The sequence below is a fragment of the Melozone crissalis genome, unplaced genomic scaffold (assembly GCF_028551555.1).
Source record: "Melozone crissalis strain CALT ecotype California unplaced genomic scaffold, PUWL_Pcris_2 ptg000027l_1, whole genome shotgun sequence".
Classification (NCBI taxonomy): Eukaryota; Metazoa; Chordata; class Aves; order Passeriformes; family Passerellidae; genus Melozone; species Melozone crissalis.
Window position 1 is genome coordinate 56,305,907 of NW_026535805.1, and position 21,621 is coordinate 56,327,527.

At 44.7% G+C, this 21,621-nt stretch overlaps 1 protein-coding gene across 1 annotated transcript in view; it reads left to right on the top strand.

Annotated features, from left to right (window-relative positions):
- Nucleotides 1-3,730: 3,730 nt before the first annotated feature.
- Nucleotides 3,731-21,621, top strand: part of LOC128938701 (protein LYRIC-like) — a 31,643-nt gene continuing 13,752 nt past the window's right edge. The window contains exons 1-7 of the mRNA XM_054279045.1: nt 3,731-3,808; nt 4,046-4,429; nt 4,505-4,588; nt 15,415-15,474; nt 16,679-16,769; nt 19,120-19,188; nt 21,028-21,243. Of these exons, the coding sequence (XP_054135020.1) occupies nt 3,731-3,808; nt 4,046-4,429; nt 4,505-4,588; nt 15,415-15,474; nt 16,679-16,769; nt 19,120-19,188; nt 21,028-21,243 (982 nt within the window). The remainder of the gene's footprint in view (nt 3,809-4,045; nt 4,430-4,504; nt 4,589-15,414; nt 15,475-16,678; nt 16,770-19,119; nt 19,189-21,027; nt 21,244-21,621) is intronic.

The window sequence follows — 21,621 nt, forward strand, 5'->3', positions numbered from 1 at the left end:
AAGTGCCTTCTTTCCTCCTTTCAGATGTTTTTTGTTTCTTTGTTTTAGTTTCATGTCTTTGGCTGAATAGATGCTTCCAGTATGTTCTTTATGAAAATGAAAGGGAAATTGAAGCTTACACAACTTTTTTATTGGTGAAAGAAACCCAGGCCATGGTCTTTCTTTGACTCCGTTACCATTGCGTGCTTTTTTGACTCCATTGCTTCTCTTTATTCAGGAAAGCCAAGTAACATGATTAAAGTCTTCTTCCAGCTCAAAGACTTTGACAGCAAACAAAGATGGATCACTTACCAACTGAATGAATCATGTACAGGAAACCGAGGCAAGTGTTAAACATATTTACTAGGGGAATCAGTTAAGAATGGTATGCTGAAGATCTGCAATTAATTAACAGCAGTTCCCTGTACTGAAACAAGAGATTGAAAAGCTATTAGATAATTAGTAAAATTCTATAAAGCTGCATTCCTCAAAGCAGCCACAGATGCCGAAAGGAAATGCCGGACTGCTAGGCCAGATACCAACTTGTCAAGGAATTAATCATCTTATTTAATGCCAAATACCTGGCCACGTGGGCAGCTGTGCAAAAGAGCTGAATAGTCTGAGCAGATGGAGCATTCCTCTCTCATTACTGGTCATTGTCACGCTGCTGCCAGGCGTGCAGCCACCACCTTCCTCAGTTTCCTCACCCACAGGCTAAGCAAGCTCAGTGCTTCATCAGCTTTAGGCATGTCCAGGGAAAGTCACTGCTGCTCCAGGGCTTCAGACAGGAGAAAAAATGGGAGAAGTTTGCAAATTATACAAATAAGTGATGAATACATGCCCTGCACATCAGCAGATGAACCTCAGGACTTGGTGCAAATGTCCCTTCAAGCCTGTAAACAAGCAGGGTGTGAGACCATCTCAGCCTGTAAACATCTTCACTACAGCAGAGGGGGAAGGGTCCCAGCCCACAGCAGGGCCTGCAGCAGGAGCTTGCTGGGGGACACATCCTCACTCAGCGTCTCATTGCCTTCAAATGCCTGAAACAAAACCTCCTGCCCATGTTTGCACAGTGCCTCCGAAAACCTCTCCCAGCTGCGGGCTCAGAAACACAGGGACTGCTCTATGGCACTCAAATGGGTGCAAACCCCTACTGGTTTCCACCCAGTTACCCCAAATCTCCGAGGCTCGGAGAGGGGAAGGCAAAGCCCTGTGATCCTACAAGAAGGGTCTGTTCTGAACAGCCTGGTCAGCACCAAGGCTCCTCCAAGGGCAGGCACAGCTCCTGCTCTGCTCTGCCCTGACCCAAGGATTTCTGAGCAGCTGCTTGGAAACAAACTCCCTGCCTTCTTCCAGATGCAGCTTGCTGAACTCCTCAAGGTTAGGGAGTCTGGTTAAACAGTCTCCTCACTGCCCCTCAAAAGATGGTTTTGATGGGACCTCAAAAGATGGTTTTGCTGGGGGAGTTTAAAAGCTTCCTCTCGATATCTCTTATTTCTTTGAAATCCCTAATTTTTCTATCATGTCTGTTGCTGTTGATTAAACATGAGCAGTGTTAGGGTAGGACATTTCTCTCGGCTTTTGTAGAAGAATCCTTAAGTCTACTGTTAATACATCAAGTCAGAACCTTTTAATTTCTGTGAAATGTTGCTAAAAATAATGTAATTCCTTCCTTTTTTCAGTAAATTTCATTTTTAAATGTTTCAATAGAAAATTGAAATAAAAATAATGCTTTAATTTCAGCTAGAAAACTCTGCTTTGCCTTTACCATGAAAACTGCCCAAACCAAGATTTTGGCCTTTTTTTTCAGTTGCCATATGGTTTTGTCAAAATCAAACAGTTTCATGAAATATTTAAATATTAATAAAACTGGATTTTTCTCCAGAAAACTTCCCAAAGCCTACCTTCATCATTTCAGCACTCTGAATGACAAACTCAGCACAGAAACAGACAGGTTTGACCAGGAGCCATCAGGCATTAGTGTCTACACTATTTTGTCAGTGGAAATCCACCACATTTTGATCTACAACAGATAGGTGGTTCCAGCCCCTAATTATTGGACTTTCTGTCCAGGTATGAAGGGAGAACAATTCCCTATCTGACATTTGCAATTAGCTCATGTCACACATAAATGGAAAAATATCTGCTCAAGTTTGCAATAAAATTTCCATGCAACATGACATGATAATAATTTGTGCTATTTTCACAGAGCAATAATGTAAGAGATATGCTGCCAAATGAGCCTGTAATAATACTAGAAAAAAAAAGGTCTAATATGATGATGTTTATCTTTTTAAATAAATGCCATTAGAGGCCAGCCACAGTAATTGCCTCTATTGAAGAAAAAAAAAAGAAATAGAAAGGAATGGTGCAAAGCAGTAATCTCATACTCAATTAAGCAATGCTGACTCCTGAAATGTCTTTCAGCTTATGTTTCCCAGGAAAAGAAAAACAAACTAATTTAGATGAGCTGAAAGTAGTGAATTTATGTATGAGCTGAGATATAGATTGTATGCATTTTAACAGCTCAGACCTGAAGAGATGTATCTTCATTTTACAGAGAAATAAAGAAGGGCAAAAAATAAAAATCAAGATAAGGAAAAAAACAAAATACAACTATCTATACTAACCACCTAACTGCGATTTTTAACTATGGAGGAAGTCTCCCTCTCTGACATTAGCACGTGATAACTCAGTTATCAGCTCAGGGCTCCAGATGGGTGCAAGATAGACATATTCTCACAAAACATCAGTATCAGACCTAGGAACAGAAACACTCACATTCCTGAGGTTTTAAACCACAAGATTATTCAGTGCTGAATTTTAGAAGATAGGCAGTGTGAGATACAGACAGCAAATGATAACTTGTGTGATCCGTGTTTAAGCAGAAGCTTCCTATCCCAACAACTGTATTTGAAGCACCACCATACCCTCACAGCTCCCTCCTGTATATTAAGCATTTCTCCCTCCCAAAACCTTCTTCTCCCCATAAGGCCATTCAACATACCATTTTATTCACAAGTCTCCTGTATTTCATCCGGAAATTTCTAGAGTGCTATAAACACCTTATTGTGCTTTCAAAACCTAGACTTCTTTAGGATTAACTGTAATTCAGCCTGGGACGTGGGAATAAGAAATCTTTAATCCCTGAAGAGTTGGTGATCCAATGGAAGGATGGATAATGAGCCTTCCCTATTGCTATCTTTTCAGTGGGTTTCAGTTTGAGCTCCAGCACTTGGATCCACGCTCAAGAGAGAGCAGTCCCTGCTGGGTGTGAAATAAACAATGACAGATTAAAGCCATTCCCTTACCAGCCTTTTCTCTGGGCTGGGTTTACTACAAACATGACTTTTTATGCTGTTTTAGTTAAATAAGTTTGTGGGGATTTTTTGTGGGGGGAGGGTTGGGGTTGAGGTTTTTTTTGGTAGTTATGGCCCCTGGTAAGTCCCACTGTATTTGTGCTAGGTGCAAGACACAACGAGGAGCTCACTCCTTCCCTTCACTGCTATTCAACGTTTATTAATTGCTCGGGGGTTGTCCCCCTAGACTGACCACGGCAAAACTCAGCTTTCCTCTTTAAAAGAAACTCGGTGACTTTGAAAAAAGACTTTCAGAGAGCATCATCTGCACTTATTCATCAGGTGGCTGTAGAAATTTTCCATCGAGCACGACAAAGGGGTCTGTGGTTGGAGGCGCTCCGCTCCGCTCGGCTGGCGGCGGTGAGATGCTGCTTCTGGGAGATGAGCCCGAGATGAGAGCGCATCTCGCGCTGCGTTACATGGCAGCGCCTGTCATCACCACAGCGATGGTGCTCGATAACGACATGTTTGTAGCGCTGCCTGACAACACAAGTACATCCCCAAACACTGTTCCGTCTAGACCGGGGAATTTTGCAGAAAAGCATCACTTGTGAGCATCCCCGCATACCCCAATCCCCGGCCAAACATCTGCTCTCAAACCAGCGCTGCTGCTTCCAATCGAATCGCCTTCACCTTTCATCGCGTACCACTCTCATCCTTGCACAGGGGAGACCCAATCCGTGCATTAACCCCTTCCTGCCCCGCAGCAGGGATCGGCCGCGCCCGGGGTCCCACTCCCGCCCCCCGCACGGCGCCCCCGCCCTTCGCCGCGAGGCTCCCGTAAGCACCGACGTGTCCGCGCCCCCCGGGCCCCCCCGCACCGCCCGGCCGGTTCCCCGCCCGCTCCGCAGCCGCGCTGGTGCCGCTCGGGGCGGCGGCGGCGAGCGCGGCTCCGGCACCAACTTTGGGAGCGGAGCGAGCGGAACATCCCCGGCGGGGGCGGCGCGGCCATGCTGGGGCCGGCGGCGCGGATGGCGCTGGGCGCGGGGGAGCTGCCGGGGCGGCTGCTGGCGCTGCTCTGGCCGGCGCTGGTGCTGGCGGCCGCCGCGGCCGCGCTGCTCGTCCTGCGGGGGCTGCGGGACCGGGGGGCCGTGCCGGGACCCCCCCGCCGCCGCGCCGCCGGGGAGGCGCAGGAGGAGGAGGAAGAGGAGGAGGAGGAGGAGGAGGGGGATGGCCCCGCGGGGGCCGGCGGCCGGGCGGCCGGGGCGCTGCCGGCGCGGCAGCCGGAGGAACAAAGGCGCACGGCGCAGGTAAGGTTAGTGCGGGGTCGCGCCTGGCCCGCTCCCCGGGACGGGACGAGCATCCTTCCCTCTTCCCTCCCCGGCACCTTTTCAGGGCACAGAACAGTCCTGCACCCTCTGCGTCCGGCCCCGCCGGGCTGCTGCCATCCCATCTCACCCTGTTTCGTCCCATCCCGTCCCGTCCCGCCCAGGACTCACCGTCCCGAACCTCTCGGTGGGATTTAGGGATGAGGGGCTCAGCGTTCCCCTGAACCCTGTGGTGCCATCAAGATGACAGTACAAGGCAGCAGGTTGCCCGAGCACCTGGCTGGGGGTGCTGGCACCGGCCTTTCATCCGCCGTTCTGTCTGACAGCACAACTCCATTTGAGATTGATTTTCTTTGCAGGGAATTGAGAAAACTCCAGTTAATGTCCATCATGTTAAGAAGGAATATACAAGAATAGTATCCATACTACGGTGTTAATACAATGTGCTAATTATGTGTATTTACTCCAAATCAAAGCTCTCTTGTTACCACATGAATACCTGGCTGTGAGCTGATGACCACGGCTACCCTGTTGAATACCTGCTGTGAGTTTGATTTGATGCAGTGTTGAAGTTTCTGTATGACATTGGCATGACTGTTGCTTTGACACACTGTAAGCTGTATGTAGCAGAAAATCTCAGTGTAAATTACAAAGAACAATTTCACTGAGGCACTGCAATATGGAAAGTAAAAGTCTCAGAATAATTTACCAAACATAAGTATGTACTTAAAATTATTGCATCGAGCTTTTTTAACATTTTAATCTGTTACTGTTGTCTCCTAGGTCTCATTAATGAGCAACACAAACAAAATGTATTTGCAGGATTTTTTCTAAGTGTGCTATAAAATAAGTGGGTTTGTTCCTCAGGAACAGAAATGTGTCAGGCTTTCCATTGTAACGCTAGTTTTCAAGGGTTTATTATTTTGTCATGGAAGCTTTAGCTTTTAGTTGTATTATAGTTATATTTTAAATAACTACTCAATTTTAGGGCATTTTTTCTTTCATCAGTCAGAGCAGAATCTTGACCTGGCAGCACAAGTACCCCTGAATTAGCAAAGAACAATTAAATCCAAAAGCACTCTGAACAGAGCTGCCAGTGTCAAGGGGTGAAGAAGGATTTCAGTAACAATTTTTATCATATTTTTATAATGATCAATACTAGATAACTTGAGTTGCCTGCAGAACGAATGAAAATTTTCCAGAGCCACCAATACTGGAGGCAGTGTGGGACAGGAAGGGAGACACCCACTTTATTGTTTAATCTGTTACTAATATCTCCTAAGTCTCAGTTCGGAAAAAGACAAGCAAAATGAATTTGCAGGGGTTTTTTAAACGTGTGCTATAAAATAAGTGGTTTTGTTCTTCATGAACAGAAATGTGTCAGAGACAGTCCAGGTGCTGTGATGGTGGCAGGGTCATTAGTTCAAGCTGAAGGCATTGATTTGAATAGATACCTTCTAGTCAGAGATGCTGCATCTCACAGGCCTAAGTAACAGAAACCAAAGAGGAGCAGGGATAAACTGAAGGGATAAATTTGTTTACAGTCACGTGCAGTTTCTGCCATTAATCTCACCTTTTCCAGCGCTGAGCAATCCCTACTCTTTAGGGACTGGGCTCTAGCAGTTGCATTTACACAGTAGCATCATCTTCTGTATGAGACCCACTGATTATTGTGGAGAGCATGGAAAACATGGTCCTGAGGAGGTAGAGGATGAGAAGAGGATGATCAAGAAAAATAGCTTAAAAGATCCTAAAGATAGATAACCCAGAGAAAATATCTTGCATACTGAAAAGAAAAATGAAGGCTTGTCCTCCCATGACAGTACCGTGCCCTTTCCTTTCTTTGTTTGTCTCTTTTGTTTTCTTTTCCCCATCGTGCCTTCTCCACTGCTCCTTGTCATTTCCCATCAGGTTCTCTCTGCCTTTGGAACATCATATCCTTGAGGCAAAAACTGTATCTCCTTACTTAAGTGTAAAACGCTGCACTGCTTTGGCGCTTAGCTGATGGGAGGATGCCAGAACAGCCAAACACCTTTGATATGCTGAAATTTTCATATGAAAATCTCCACCAAAGCAGCAGCAGAGGTGTCATTAATAACAAAGTCTCCCATTCATACACATGGCCAATGTGATAAGATGGGGTGTGCAGGATGGGACCCCCTCTCTGCTGCCTGCTGAGATATGAAAAAAACAAGAAACAAATTGCCTCCAGTGCTCAGGTGTGTTGATACATCCCAGCGGCCAAACATCTGCATTTCCTGGAGTGGTGGATAAGTCAGGATCTTAATTAAAAGAACCTAGGTGGTTAATTATTTTTTCAGTTTGGGAATGTATGTTTGCCAGTGATTCCCAGTTGCTGCCCCAGGGGTGGGCTGTCAGGTTGCCTTCCCATGAAATCTGCTCTTACTTGGCTGCAGGATGGTGTAGGACTGATCTTCATCCCTTTGTGTGTCCCTGCTCCCCATAGCAAGTGTCCAGGAGCCATGGTGCCCTGTTAGACCCAGACTGGGTGGCTTCAACAGCTCTTGTGAGATCAGTGTGTTGAACAAACTTTCATAGAATCATGGAATGGTTTGGGTTGGAAGGGGACTTTGAAGATCATCTGGTTTTAACTCCCTTGCCATGGGTAGGAACACCTTTCACTAGACCAGGTTGCTCAGAGCTCCGTCCAGTCTGTCCTTGAATACCTGCAAGGATGGGGCACCCACCACTTACTTCCCTGGGCAACCTGTTCCAGTGCCTCACCACACTCATGGTGAAGAACTTCTTCCTAATATCTAATCCAAAGCTCTTCTCTTCCCATTTGAACTCATTCCCCCTTGTCCTCTTGTGCTCTTGTAAATAGTTTTGCTCTATGTTCCCTTGAAGTTCCCTTCAGGTAGAGGAAGGCCTCAGTTGGATCACTGTCGTGGTTTAGGAATGGTAGTCCCCAATTTAGTGTGCCCACCAAGATTCCTTAAAACCACATGCTCCTCCTTCCTGCTCTGCTGCTTTTCCCCTCCCACCTGCAGTGGGATGGACTTGAGACTTGGCGGCACAAAAGGTAAAGATCATAAACTGAGATAAGATCAATTTACTGGAAACAGCAACGAGATAAGAAAACAAACAGGAACAGGAGTAATACTAATGACAGAGGCTACAAGAAAAGAAATTATTTACACAGAAACCCCTTGACAATAGACAATACCAGACTGGAAGGAGCCCCTTCTCTCCAAAAGAGAGTCCCTTCCTCTGGCACCCCTGGTAATGACTGTAAGGTGGGATAGAAAGGGCTGCCGAGTCCTGGTCACACCACCTGACAGCTTCTGCAAAAAATTAACCCTGTCCTGTCCAGAACCAGGATAGTCACCCTGAAGTTGTCTCTTTTGCAAGCTGAACAATCCCAGTTCTCTCAGACTTTCCTCATAGCAGAGGCTCTCCATCCCTCTGATCGATTTGATGGCCTCCTCTGGACTCACTCCAACAGGTCCATGTCCTCCCTGTGCTGGGGCCCCAGGGCTGGATGCAGCACTGCAGGTGGGGTCTCAGCAGAGCAGAGCAGAGCAGAGCAGAGCAGAGCAGAGGGGCAGAACCCCATCCCCTGGTGCTTTGGGTGCTGCCCAGGACACACTTGGCTTTCTGGGCTGTGAGAGCACATGGCTGTGTCATGTCCAGCCTCTCACCCACCACTTGGTTCCAATGGATACATGGCCTCCACACAATCACAAGCACATTTTGAATGCGATCTCATTATGCATAGAAGAAAAAGTTACATTCTGGCTGTTGTCACACAGCCATACACACACAAAAAAAAAACATCTAGAAATTATGCTGAGTGTGTTTAGTCTTTTTCAGAATTGCCTTTTCCTTAATTTTGGGAAATTGCTAATGAGACATGCTGGAAGCCAGCTGATCTGAATGGCAGTTATTGAGTTGGGTGGTTTGTGTTTATTCAAAGTTTTTGGGCTGTTCTGAAAATTGATCAGTTGTAAAGAAGAACATTTTTTACAAATGCAGTGACATCATCTTCCTTAAAAAGCTTCTAAAAATATGTACCATCTGATACATTCCAAAAGAAAGCTTTCTGCTTTTCTGAAGTGTCTTTATAAACTGGAGATACTTTTTCCATCTTGCAGGATTGCTTAACAGTACCAGAACTTCATATCCATCCCTTCAGCTCCAGAGTTTCATAAACAGAAAATAGAGGTTTTCTTTTACCCTTTCAGGTTACACAGTATTTTTCATGCCAATGCAACACACTTGCACAATTATTTTTCTACAGCTGTCTTGGATGAGCATTGATTTTTGAAGTATCCTGGAAGGTGTTGGAGTTTGGTAATTGCCTCCCTAAAATGGAACCTTTATCCCTTGTTGAGATGGTGCTCTAATTAATCAGAATAGAAGATGCCAGGAAACTGATTTCTTCATCCCTCCTCACAACAGTAGTTTTAATCTACTCATGCTACAGAAACTCTTTCCCCAGATATGTTTTTTCCCCAATGACGAGGGCAGCTGAACTGAGGCAGGTATGTGTCATGTGTGATTGTGGTTTTGGCTGCTGTGTGGCTTCTCGTGTGTCCAGGGAAGGCTGGCCAGCTGGGGGACATGTAATGCAGGCAGCATCACCTTAAGGATGTTTCCCTAAATTTTCTTGTGCAGCTGCTTTTGGATGTGAATGGCTACATACATATGCAGTCCTGGCTCCCACTTCTTGTTATCAACCTGTGTTTGTGCTCAAGGAGTTCCTATGGGCAACTCCGTCCCTGGGAATGAATGGGTTTTCTGTGCTGATGGCCCAGATCCTTTTCCACAAGGTTCTTGGAATATCCATTTGATGGGAGAACTGCCCCTTTCTTTTCTACATTAGGTGCCTTAAGGGAAAGGGAAAATTTCACATATTCCTAGTGTGTAGTTCTATTTAGTTCTGTCTGTTCATTGCATGTGTTTCCCATGTAATTTTCCTTTCCAACAGACTCTTTTTTCCTACTGGGAACACGTTTGTCTGTGATTTGAAGTGATTTTGCCAGGGAAAACTTTGTGTTACCATATATCAATAACAGCTATTAACAATAAAATTATTAGTACTTACAGTATTGATCAAAAACCAGGATTCTGCTCTCTTTTCACTCCTCTTTGCAGACATGTCTTTGTAGTGTTGTGAGCAGTCACGTCCCAAAGAAGATCCTTTATGTCCTTCTGCCATGCATGGAGAGCCACTCAGTTTCCTTTGCTAACAAACCCAACATTTTTTTTGGCTTTCCATTTTTACCTGAGCAGAAACTGCCATTTTGTTATCCTTTCTCTAGCTGTTAGAACGGAATGAGTGATTCTCTTTGAAGCTGCTACTTTCCTGTTTCTCTGGTGGCCTCTGCCTAAACCCCATCCTTTCTCCTCTGACAAATGCAGGCTTGTCTTTTCCCATTCACCTGGTTCCCATTGGTTTAGGGAATTGGTCTCCCAGAGCAAAGTCCATCATCAGGACAAGACCATGTGGCAAAGCCAGGCTGGCCAGGATGTCTGCTTCCATTTATGAGTCAGAGTTAATGAAAGCCAGCCCTGCTTTGTTTCCCAGCACGTTTGTCTCACCAATGGCTCACTGTCCGTGGATGGAGAAATGCAAGCCGTGTCTGGCTGCAGCAGCAGCAGCACTTGGGTTTCCTCTCCCTGTGGCCCAGCCCCTGTTTCTGTGCACAGGGGACAAGAACCCACCTGCAGAGAGCCAGCAGTGAACTGCAAGTGGTGCTGTGAGTAATCTGACTCAGAGCATGGAGTGTAGGGAGCAAGGACCAGTTCTTCCAGAGGATGCTGAGAGGGGTGAAGACTTCCTGCTCACTTTTCAGCTTGTTGAAGATCTACTGAGAAAGCTGAAAAGTGCAGTCATACTTTGTTCAGTTGTAACAGAGCATGTTTAAGGGAGATTATTTATTTCCCTGCTTAGAAAGTCCTTTTTGTTCTTTTCTCCCACTCCCTCCCTTAACATTTTAATTTAATGCGTGTTGGTGTTACTTTTGTCATACCAATATTGCCTTTTGGCCTACATCCATGACATTTTTCATGTGTTGTAACAAAGTGAAAAAACTCCAGTTTTTTTCACTGGAATTGAGCACTATGAAACAATTTAATTGAAGTACTTCTTAAATCTGGAAATGGTTTTGTGTTCACAGACCCCCTGCCAGAATGGGGTAGTTTTGCTTCCTTTCATTTCCAGTGTCCAACCCACTTAATTTGAGTTTTCTGAAAGTGGTAGCTGAGAACAATTTTCTGAATCTTTATTCATGTTCTTAAATGAATTTCCTGATTTCCAGTGTGTGAAGCATATAATAGCTCCCTTTGGGTTTCATAGGCTGAGTTTATTTTGTCCTAGTATCCCTCTACTGGGCAAACCTTTCCATGCCTTCCTCAGGAAGGCAATTTTAAGCACCTTTCCCAAGAGGGACAAAGGGCAGTTAGTGAACCTGAAGCTGATATTCACACAATTTTTAATTACTCCTCTAACCAGTTGGTGGCACTGAGATGTGAAAGCAGGCAGCCTGATCTGATAGACACAAAAGTGTTGGGTTTTATAAAAATGACTAGTCTAGCAAAACTATTAAAATGCATAAAGGTTAAGTTTCTAGGTGTACAGCTTTATGGCTTTGAATATAAGGCTTATATACTAAACCCAGCATTTTTTAGCACTTGGAGATGTATCACTTTGCCTCCTTCCTTTGTGACTTTATTTAGAACTATATTAAAAGCATGAAATAAATTAAACACTAGCTCAAGAGAATCAGAAATTGCTAATTTCAGAACAATCATCAGAAATATAACCTTAAGTTACACTAAAAAAGGGAAAAAAAGGCAGGGGGTGGGGGGGGAAATCCTGTTCCACTGGGTCACGAACCAAATGGCCATGAACTAAAAATAATCTTTCTATTGTTCCATAGAATGTGAGTAGAAATTAATATGCTAAGTCTGATTCCACTAAAAGTCCTGATTCTGTTTCTCTGCATATATTTGATGTATTTGGAATTGTACTTAAGACTTAATATAGTAATTTAATGAGGTGGATTTAGATGCGTTTTCCCCATACAAAACTTCATTTTTCATTAAGAAAAAAAATTCTCCTGACAATATTAATTTCTCTTTAATGATTGCATTAGGTTAAATGAAATAAAATAATGAAAATTCCTTTTTCCTTTTCATAGTGGCCAAATGGCACGATAAAGAGGCATGACTAATCCCCTACCCTAAGGGCTTCAAAAGGAAAGAATAGGGTAGGGTGGGGTTCCTCAGCCACACAGCCAGCTTACTGCCTGAAAAAGGGTTGGATAAGGGCAGGATTTAATACAAAAGGTCAGGCTAACATAATACATTTCCACTGAAAGGAAATAGAACTCAGTAAAAATTCTTGGTGATGAAAGAAAGGGAGTTGCTGGCATTACTGAAGGATGGCAGAGAAGCAAGAGATATTTCAGGTTAGAAAAAAGCATCACCACAGTGGTGGGACATTTGCTGAGCATCAGTCAGTGGTCAGGTTTGGCATTTTTTTGCACTCAGCTGCTTGTTAGGAAGGATGCAACAAGGTTGAGGAGTCCCAGGTGGGCACTTAGGGCTGAATAGCCACTCAGTCATGAAGACCCCTGGGACATAGTAAATGACTGTCAACAGTATATATTTAACCTCCTAGTCAGTGATGGAGAGACAGGGGGATGTTTGTCTAGCAGGTGAAATATCATTTCAGTAGCAAAAGTTGTGCTCGTCTGGTAAAGGTACGCGGCAGTCAGGTTGGCAAAGCACTAAAACAAAGTGCTGCAATTTTCCAGCTCCTTGCTTGCTGTCATTTATACAGAGAGAAGGTCCAGGAACGTGATCCTGCCCCAGCTGAGACAAGTCTGTCAGAGCCAATATCGTTTGCATCTTCCCTGATCTGTTATTGCACTCAGCATTTTCCTTCTGGATTCTGCCTGCCTGTGTGAGGGCCCTGTACAGCCTCGGGCTGTGCTCACTCACGCCAGCCTGGGGGATGAAGGCACTTTCATGTCCTTAATCCTGACATTTCCTTGTCTCTGCCTGCAGTCCCTCATGCTTGCAGAAGCATCTTGATATAAAGAGAGGCTAACAGGAGGTGGGGTGTCTCTTATCCTCTCATCTGTGTGTTTCTGAAAGATGGCAGTAAAGCATCCTCCTCCTTGCCTCCTAAGCTGGTGTTGCTATTTCTGTGCCCATGGTGGCAGTCTTGCTCAAAGTGCCTTCACTTGGGAGGTCCATTTGCAAAGCGTTTAGAAAACAGTGAAGATTTCATTATGGGAAAAACAGGAAAATCACCAGGGTTTGATGACACCAGGAAGGAATATTTCACTTACATGTTGTTTGACTTCCCCCAGTCATCTCTTCTTACATTCATCTGATAAAATTCAGTTTTCCTGAAGTGCTGTCGTATAATTATATGTCATTCCCCCAAGATTCTATATTGCATAGGAATTGTTGTCTTCTGAGACAAGATCCATCTGTATTTTCACATATTTAATTGGACAGAAACATATGCTGAGAAAGAAAGAATAATATAAACTCAAGATTTTCCATATCTACGTGGTTCAAATTTTCACCAAAATGCCCCTGGTTTTGTATTTTATATCCCACATTTTATGTGAGAAGCTGCTTCCCTCCCTGCTGCCAGTAGAGTGGGATTTTTCCCTTGAGCAGAGCAGGAGATGGAAAATTATTTGCTTTGTGGTGGGATTTATGGAGTGCCTCTAGTAAATGAACCTGAGAGGCTTAGAAGAGAGTGCCCATGGGAAAAAACAAGACAGCCTTGCTAGCTACTGACAAATGTTGCTGGGTTTTAACAGAGAAGTAATTATTTTACTAATGTTCAGAATATCATAATTGTAAACAATTCTATTGTTTGCGTTTGACAGCCAAGGGAGATGGAGGAGATTTTGGCTTAAGCTTGTAATGTGAAGCTGGTGGAATTACTGATATAACAGGCAGGGTTTTGCCTCCTGCTGCTGTGATGTTTTACTGAAAGACCCCAAATCAGTATTGTTTGTGTGCAAATTCCACAATTTTGGGGCTTCCTTTCCTCATCATTGTGGAACTTGGGATGAACACCAGCCTGCTGGGTCTGTGTCCACCATGGGCTTGTAGCTGGTCTGGAATTCCAAGCAAACACCTCCAGGGATGAAGCATTTGCCAGCATACAGGTGCCTGTCATGCACTTTAAACCAGACCTTTCTGAGACTTGTGAAAAATGGCTCTAAAATCCTCAAAATATCAAAGAGATGACTATTAAGAGTCTGAAGGATTGCAGCCCTGGGACAGTGTTCACAGGGGTTCTTGGATGAGGGAAGAGACAGGAATGTTGACTCCACATTCAGAAGGCTTGATTTTTTATTTTATGATATATCTATATTACATTATAACTATACTAAAAAGAATAGAAAGAAAGGTTTCCTCAGAAGGCTAGCTAAGCTAAGAATAGAAAACAATGAATAACAAAGATCTGTGGCCTGGACAGAGAGTCCAAGCTATCTGGTCTGTGGTTGGCCATTAATTGTAAACATTCAAGATGGCCCAATCAAAAATCCACTTGATGCATTCCACAGCAGCAGATAACCATTGTTTACATTTTGTTTCTGAGGCCTCAGCTTCTCAGAAGGGAAAAAATCCTAAAGAAAAGGATTTTCACAAAAGATGGCTGTGACACAGCCCCACAGGGTCTGCTGGGGAGAGACACGGGCAGTCACCCACAGGATTTTATCTGCTGCTAACAGTCATGGCCCCATCTCAGGGACAGAGATGACCTGTGAGAGTGGGGAGAGGGAGGAGACAGGAGGAAGCATCAGCTGCCTTCCCTTCCCCAAGGGGACTGGGCACCTGAATTCAACAGGATTTGGATCCAGGCAGGGCTGCCCTCACCTGCCACGGACCCCCTTGCCCCAGGTGGAGGAGGCAGAGGATGGATCAGGGATTTGGGTGACTGCCTGAGTCAGGCTCCCTTCTGGGAGATGTAGGTTTGGCTGGGCAGCGCAACAGGTCTGATGGGCTGAAGGAAGCCTGGGCAGGGCTGAGCAGCAGCTGCATTGCACAGGGAGAGCAACCTGCATAAGTCAAAGAAGTGCCATACATCCAGCAAGGAGCTGCTCTGTGCCAGGAGACACAGAAGCACCTGTGGAGGGAGCTTCAGCCTTGTCTTGGATGCTGCTGGCTCTGCATTGTGTGCAGTGGCCCTTGCTGTCTCAGCTGCAGATTTACACCCTCCCATCCCTGTAGCTGGTGGCTGGCAATTCCCAGGGAATTCTGAGACAGCTGAGACATTAGTTAGACTATAATTTGAAAAGTCCTTAAACATTTCTTGTTTACTTTACTGGATCTAGGTAGGATAAAATCTATTCTTTTAGTTGGTCAGATAGACTTGAGAGGGAACATAAGGCCCACCCCAACTGGTAAACAAGAATTAAAAATAAGAATATTAAAATAAGCCCTCTCATGTCTATGCTGTTTCTTTAAGACAGGCTTACCCTATTTGAAAAACAACTTTGATCCTAGACAAATCTTATGATAAACCACAAATATGTCTGCTTTGGAATAAATCTTTGTGGAGTTTCTGGATTTACATTCATAAAGGCTTAGCATACACTAATTAATTTGGAATAAATTACTCCAGTTGGAACAAGGCCACAAATTCTAGCCCAGATTTGTACAGGGAGTTACTTAGCTGTATCTTTCAGACTATTAAATGTATTATAGAAAAGTATTGAAATAAATATATTTTTATATATATTTACACATACACACTCATGCATGTATATGTACTATAATGCGTTTTGTTATTGTCCACTTCCTAGGTTCCAGTGAATGGCCATCTTATCACATCAGTCAACATCAGAGAGAAAAAGCTCCTCAAGGTACCAGCAAGAGTTTTAGAGTTTACATATTATCTTTTAAGAGACAGTTGTTTTAAGAATGTTCCTTTTTTTAAGATAGTTTGTTCTTCCTTGGTTTGCTGCACTTAAGAGATGATGCAGGAATATAAGACCATGTAATTTTCTGGCACAGCCACACTGTAGTGTTTGTCACTGCCACCACAAGGGGGATGGTCTCATCATCCAAGCCCAGAAGTGAATGCTGGAATCTCTGGTATTTCCATTCCTGCTCTGACAGGGACATTTCCTTGGGTCTGTATAAGGGTTTTACCTTGGGCATTGAGCACTTGTACTGGTAGGGAAGAAGCGGCTAATGCTTTAAAGAGCTTCCAAGGCTTTACAGCAAGTTCCAAGTTGCCCAGAGAAGCTGCCTGCCCCATCCCTGAAATGTTCTAGGCCAGGCTGGATGGGGCTCTGAGCAGCCTTGGCTAGTGGAAGGTGGCAGAGGGGTTGGAACTGGATGGTCTTTAAGGTTCCTTCCAAACCATTCTGTGATTTTGTGACTCTAAGTGAGGAGCAGCCCCTGAGCCTGGGAATGGAACTACCTTTTCTGGCAGGGGTTTCCCACCTTGGAAAAGTCAAGAGCCACTGTTTAAACTAGAACATTTAAAATTTATGGTTTAGGGTTAGTGCTACAATTTCATCAAGCTGTATGCCAATGGCCTCAGCTAATCCTGTGCCCTTTCAGATTAGTGCAAACTGCATATACCTTCATTAAAAATAATCTGTTCCATGGTTTGAAGTGTAGGGGGGGAAGGTGGGGTTGGGGTTTTTTTGTTAAGCATTGTCAGGGTCCTAACTCTTGATTATTGCATTCCTGATTTTAAAGGGGGTAAATATTTCAGACTTTCCTCCTTAAGAGGAAGAACATTAGAACTTAGGAACAATGAATGCAAATCTCACTACAGAGCAGGTACCTGAATTAAAATGTGAACTTTCTAATCTAGCAGATAAATTAAGATTTGTAGGTCCGAAGCAATAGCATTTATTGGTTTGGAATTTGCAATAAAATCTGCTCAGGAAGACTTTTGCACACACTTGAAAGACTCTAGCAACCTTCTACTCACTCTGAGTATCATGGGTTGTCTCCATTTCACAACTATTGCCTTGACTCTTTTTTTCTTCTGGATGAAACATAACAAATACTTGTTTTATCTTGCTGCTCTATATCTCCTCCATACTGCAGCCTAAGAAGAAGAGGAAAACCCAGTGCTCAGACAAGGAAGTGCCAAAGGATCTGCTTTCTGTGGAAAAAGACAAACTGCAAGAGGAAGAAGGTAACAAAAGATCTGATTCTTCTGTTATCTGATGCATATTACCAAATAATAACATGGGATGAAATATGTCAAAAGGGAGGCCTTTTCCACTATTCTGGAGTTCTGTGTTAGTGGGGAAAGCTGCCAGTTTGAGAGTTATTTTATCACCTGCTCCTTCCTATGTGTAACTACGTGGACAGGTGCTCTTGTGATCTGGCTTAATTACAGAGGAGTGAAGAGAACTTTATAAACTCTCCTTGAATAAAATGGATTGAACCCTGGAAGATTTGAATATACCCAAAAAACGTGATTCAAACCAAACAAGCTTAGATGTTGATATAAAAAAATTGATATATTTTATTTAATAGTAAAAGAGGCAAAGAGAAAGAAAGAGAAAAGAAAGAAAGAAAAATAGAAAATTAGGTGTGTGGGGGAACAGGGAGAGTGACAAAGATTAGAAATGTATCACCCCTCCAAGGGTTCCAAGGCTGCCTCGTTGTTTCCCTCCATCTGTTCTTCTTGGTGGTCCCCTGCCTTAAAGCATGGAATCCCAAGGATTAATATACATTTGGGCAGGTGGGAATGGCCATGTGCCTCCTCTGAGGGGGGCAGGTTTGACACTGTCCCTTGCAGCACTGTGGATCTCTTGCATTACATGCAGTGCCCTGGTGCAGGGTCTGAGGGCTCTTTGGGAGGGGCCTTTGATGGGCCATAACACCTCCTCTGCTGTCCCTCACATGGATGTCCCTTGGATGTGGCTGTCCTGGGTGAAGAGGCCCCACAGCTGAGCTGGTGTGCACAGCAGAGGATGGGCACTCACTGGCCAGAGGCTGTGCCACACACCCAAACCCTTTCCTCCTCCCCCCTTTGCTGCAGGGTCTGTGTGAGCTTGGCAGCTGATAAACCTGGGGCTGTGGCCTCCACCTCAAAGCACTTGCTGGGCTGGGCCAGGGGTGCTCTTCCAGATGCTCTGAACAATAGTGTCACTTTCCTTATCTCAACTTGTCCTATGGGTTTAACTCACAGTTTGGGGTTTCAGTCAGGAGGCCCATCCAGGGAGGGCTTTGGGGGTGCAGTTTCATTATGCACTTTTCTTATAAAGGGCAAAAGTCCTTCATAAAGATGTTTAAGCCATAAACCACAGCATTTCAGTCTCTGACATGGGCCATGTGCTTTCCTGCCACACTCCCCAAGTCCTGACTGTGTACACAGGGAAGGCAAATCTGCAGGTGAGGAAGGATCGCTCAAGTGGTCAGAGGCCCAGTGGTCAGGGAGTCCTTCCCCTAATCCTGTGGCCTCTGCCATGCTGATGCACAGATGGAGCAGCACACTGTTGTGCCCACGACTGAGGCTGGTAAAGGTGCTGGGGCAATTCACAGCCAGCTTGTAGCATGCCTGTGAGCAGAGCCAAGACCTTTGTTTCAAACAGATCTGCAGAGAAATCTGGCAGAGGCCAGCAAGACTCAGGCCAGCTAGAATTTCACTGGAAAAGACATTGCATCCCATGAGCCCCTCTCTGCCTCCCCCCACCAAGGGCTGCACTGAAAACAACAAATTCTAAGCTTTTCTGGGCTTAAAAGATTACACTGTGATTAGTGTGGTGGTGAGAGCAAGAGAAGCCCTCACTGCTGTTGGACCAGAGTCCTTCGTGGGGCCTGTGAGGCTGCTGGGGGAGAAGGGGACACAGCAGAGGCTTCCTGCAAATGGAACTGTAATTTTTTGAATGGATGAGCCAGCTGAACTGTTTCATGTGTTTTTCAGGAACACTTCATGTGTCCTTCAGAGAAAGGAAGTGTCTTGGTCAGCTCCAGGGATTTTTTTTTTCCTTCATTAACCATTTTTACCAGCACCTCCTCTGACTTCTTGGGCCATGGAGGGCATGGATGGAGACAGGATGTGGCCCCACGGGTGGGAATGAATGTGTATGTAAACCAGATTAGTGGGAGAGGGTGTCCACATTGTAGGACAGGTCTTAGGGCTATGGAACCCAGTAAATAGAAGCCTTATTTAATGGTTAAGATTTGCATTAACTTCTCCCCACTGTCAGACATATGAGGAGGCTGATGCTCTGCTGTGACACCTCCCCCAAAGGAATGGGTGTCACATCAGGCTGACACACAGGACAGAAGAATATGTGCAGTTACATGGGTCAGGACACAACAGACAGGTCTGTGATGGGGATTTCTTATGTAACACATCTCTGCAGAGGGAGCAAAGGCTGCACACAGGAGACATGCTGCACAAGATCTGATGCCTCTTTTACAGCCAGCATCAGAAACTTTCAGATGGCTATTTACCTTGCTGCTGAGCAGTAAAGGCAATGAAGAAAGTTGTTTGATAGCTTAAAAATGAACTTTGCTCTCTGTTGCAGGAGTCTGGCAGACCAAGATCAGCAGCCGTGAAAAGAGACACTTAAGGAAGGAAAGGCTGAAACAAAAAGGTAAATGTACAGGCTCAATTTACACACCTGATCTGGCTGGGCTGCTTACCCCTCCCCACAGCCCAGTGTCTGTTTGCTCTGTTCATCACTTGGCAGCAAAATCCAGGCACTTACTGAGGCTATTTACTTAAGAAAAACAGCTTTGGGAGCTTTTACTTGGAGCTTGCCTTTTACTCCATGCTCTCATTAAAACACACAGCAGAGCACACAGCATTACCCACAGGACTTGGAAAGCAGATTTCTCTTAGATGGTAGATCTGCTGAAGGCTTGGTGTCACGTGGGCTTGTTCTTTTTGCATGGCTTGACAGAAGTTTTCGATAATGGATGTTTAAAAACACAAATAATTTTCTCAGTTCCAAACAGGTTCTTTAGTCAAGGACTGCCCATACTAAAGAACTATAAAAGGAATATACTCTTATCCTAATGAGATAAAATGACACAACACTTGGTGCTCACTCCACATTTTTTCTCTGGGGATTTCAGGGTGTCTGCTGTGCACTTATGCCTATACACATGTCTGCTAATCATGTTATATGTAATAACCACTATATGAAAGCAGATCATGGAATTAAGACATTTGGAAGTATTTTCATGATCTGTGATAAAATGATCAAAATAACTTTAGGTTTATAATATTAGAGTAATTTAGAAGCTAAAATAGGAGTTTGGATACTGGAGGGACATAAGTGGATTAGGAGATGTAGCTGGATATATGTGTGAGTTAGTGCACTGTCTGCAATAAGGCTCTTAAAGTGCTCTCAGGTGCTCTATTAAAATTGAAGGGTAAGGGAACAGGAAATTTCAATAGAAAAATATACAGACACCTTGGGACCACTTTCTCATTTGGGTTATATAGAGTTAAATATCAAGAGTTTAGATTTTTAACTCTAGGTTTATCAAGGGTCTTTAGAGGCTGGAGGTGCTGAGGTCTCCAATTTCTCTCCAGCAAAGTGAATGGGTCCACATTTCTTTCTTCATGTAAGTTGATCTCTTGTCATCAGTGGTGCCAGCTCCATCTGCAGAACCCCACAGGGATTAACCCTAAGGTCGTTCAGGTGTTAAGGGCTTTGCTGACCCAGGAAAGGGAGCTCAGTTCACCAAGTCTCATTTGAAGCACCAGAAGTCTTTGGTGCAGTCCTGCAGCCTGGGCTATGCAGAATGCTGACCCCCTGATCATGCTGGCATGGGCATTTCCAGAGTAGTGAGATCCGATCCAGGAAGAAGCGCTAACCCTGCAGAGTGCCGGCTGCTGTTCCCTGGCAGGGGAGAAACAGCAGCATCACCATTAAGGGATGTGAAGGTTGTGAAGGAGCTGGTGTCAGCAGTTGGTGGTCTCCCCCTCACCAGAGCTCCAAAAAATGCTTTGCTGTTCTGAAGGCTGGAGTCATGAAACTCTTGAGGAGTCCTTTGGAACAAAAATGTTGAAGATAACTGTCATTTTTTAAAATATTCATATGCCTGCACTGATTTCTCTAGCAGCCTTGAACTACCAACATCCAAGAGGTTTGCTTTCTTTTTTCTTGGAGGTCCAGCTGTTCTCTTTCTCTCCCTTCACTGCTCTGGGCCCCCAGCAGGACTCTGGAGGCTTTGAGCCTCCCCTCCAGGGAGGGATGCCTAAGGCCACTGTGGTGCCGTCTTTCTCACATTGGCCTTCCTTTTCTCCACTTCAGTGTCCCATCCCAGGAGCTGTGTTTCACTGCCACCATGTCTGTAAATAATTTCAGTTGGAGAGAGTCTGATGGGTTTAGATCAGGTTTTGCTCTGTTTTCTCTCTTGAACAAACTCTTCCTTGTAACTAAAAATAACGATGATCCTGTGGTAATGTTGTTCCCGAGAAGACCCCTTCAGAGCATCTCTGGGTAGCTCAGTGGCTGAGCCAGCCTTTGATTGGGATGAGAAGAGAGCAGTGTGGCCGCTCACAGAGGACACTGGTGGTGGTGGAAAAGGTGCTTTCTTTGCCAAGGCAGAGTGTGGGACTGTGCTGAAGGGCTCAGGAGCTCTACGGGAAGAATTGGCAACCTCCAGATCAGAAGACGATGTTTTCTCCAATGTAGGTGAGTGTTGACATTCCAGTATTGCTGAGGTGAAGCTTCACAAATTGCTGTGTCCTTGCTGCAGCCCCACTGACATTCATCCTGCACACACAGTGTTGTCCACCCCCCTAGGACCCTTTATTTCCCAGCAATGTGAAAAGAAGGGTCCTTATGGCAGGAATTCCTTGTGTTGCAGACTACCTGCTGGGTGCAAGTTGTTTTCTACCCACAGGTACTATTTGTGCCTTTTACAACCAAAGCCTTGCCTTCTGAGGATGCTCACACATGGTCAGAGTTAGGCTGCAGGGTATATTCATGTACTTCAAAAAAGGAAAAGGCAGGATATTCCTAAACTGAAAGCATTTGATTTTGACTACATTCTCAGTGATTATTGAGCAT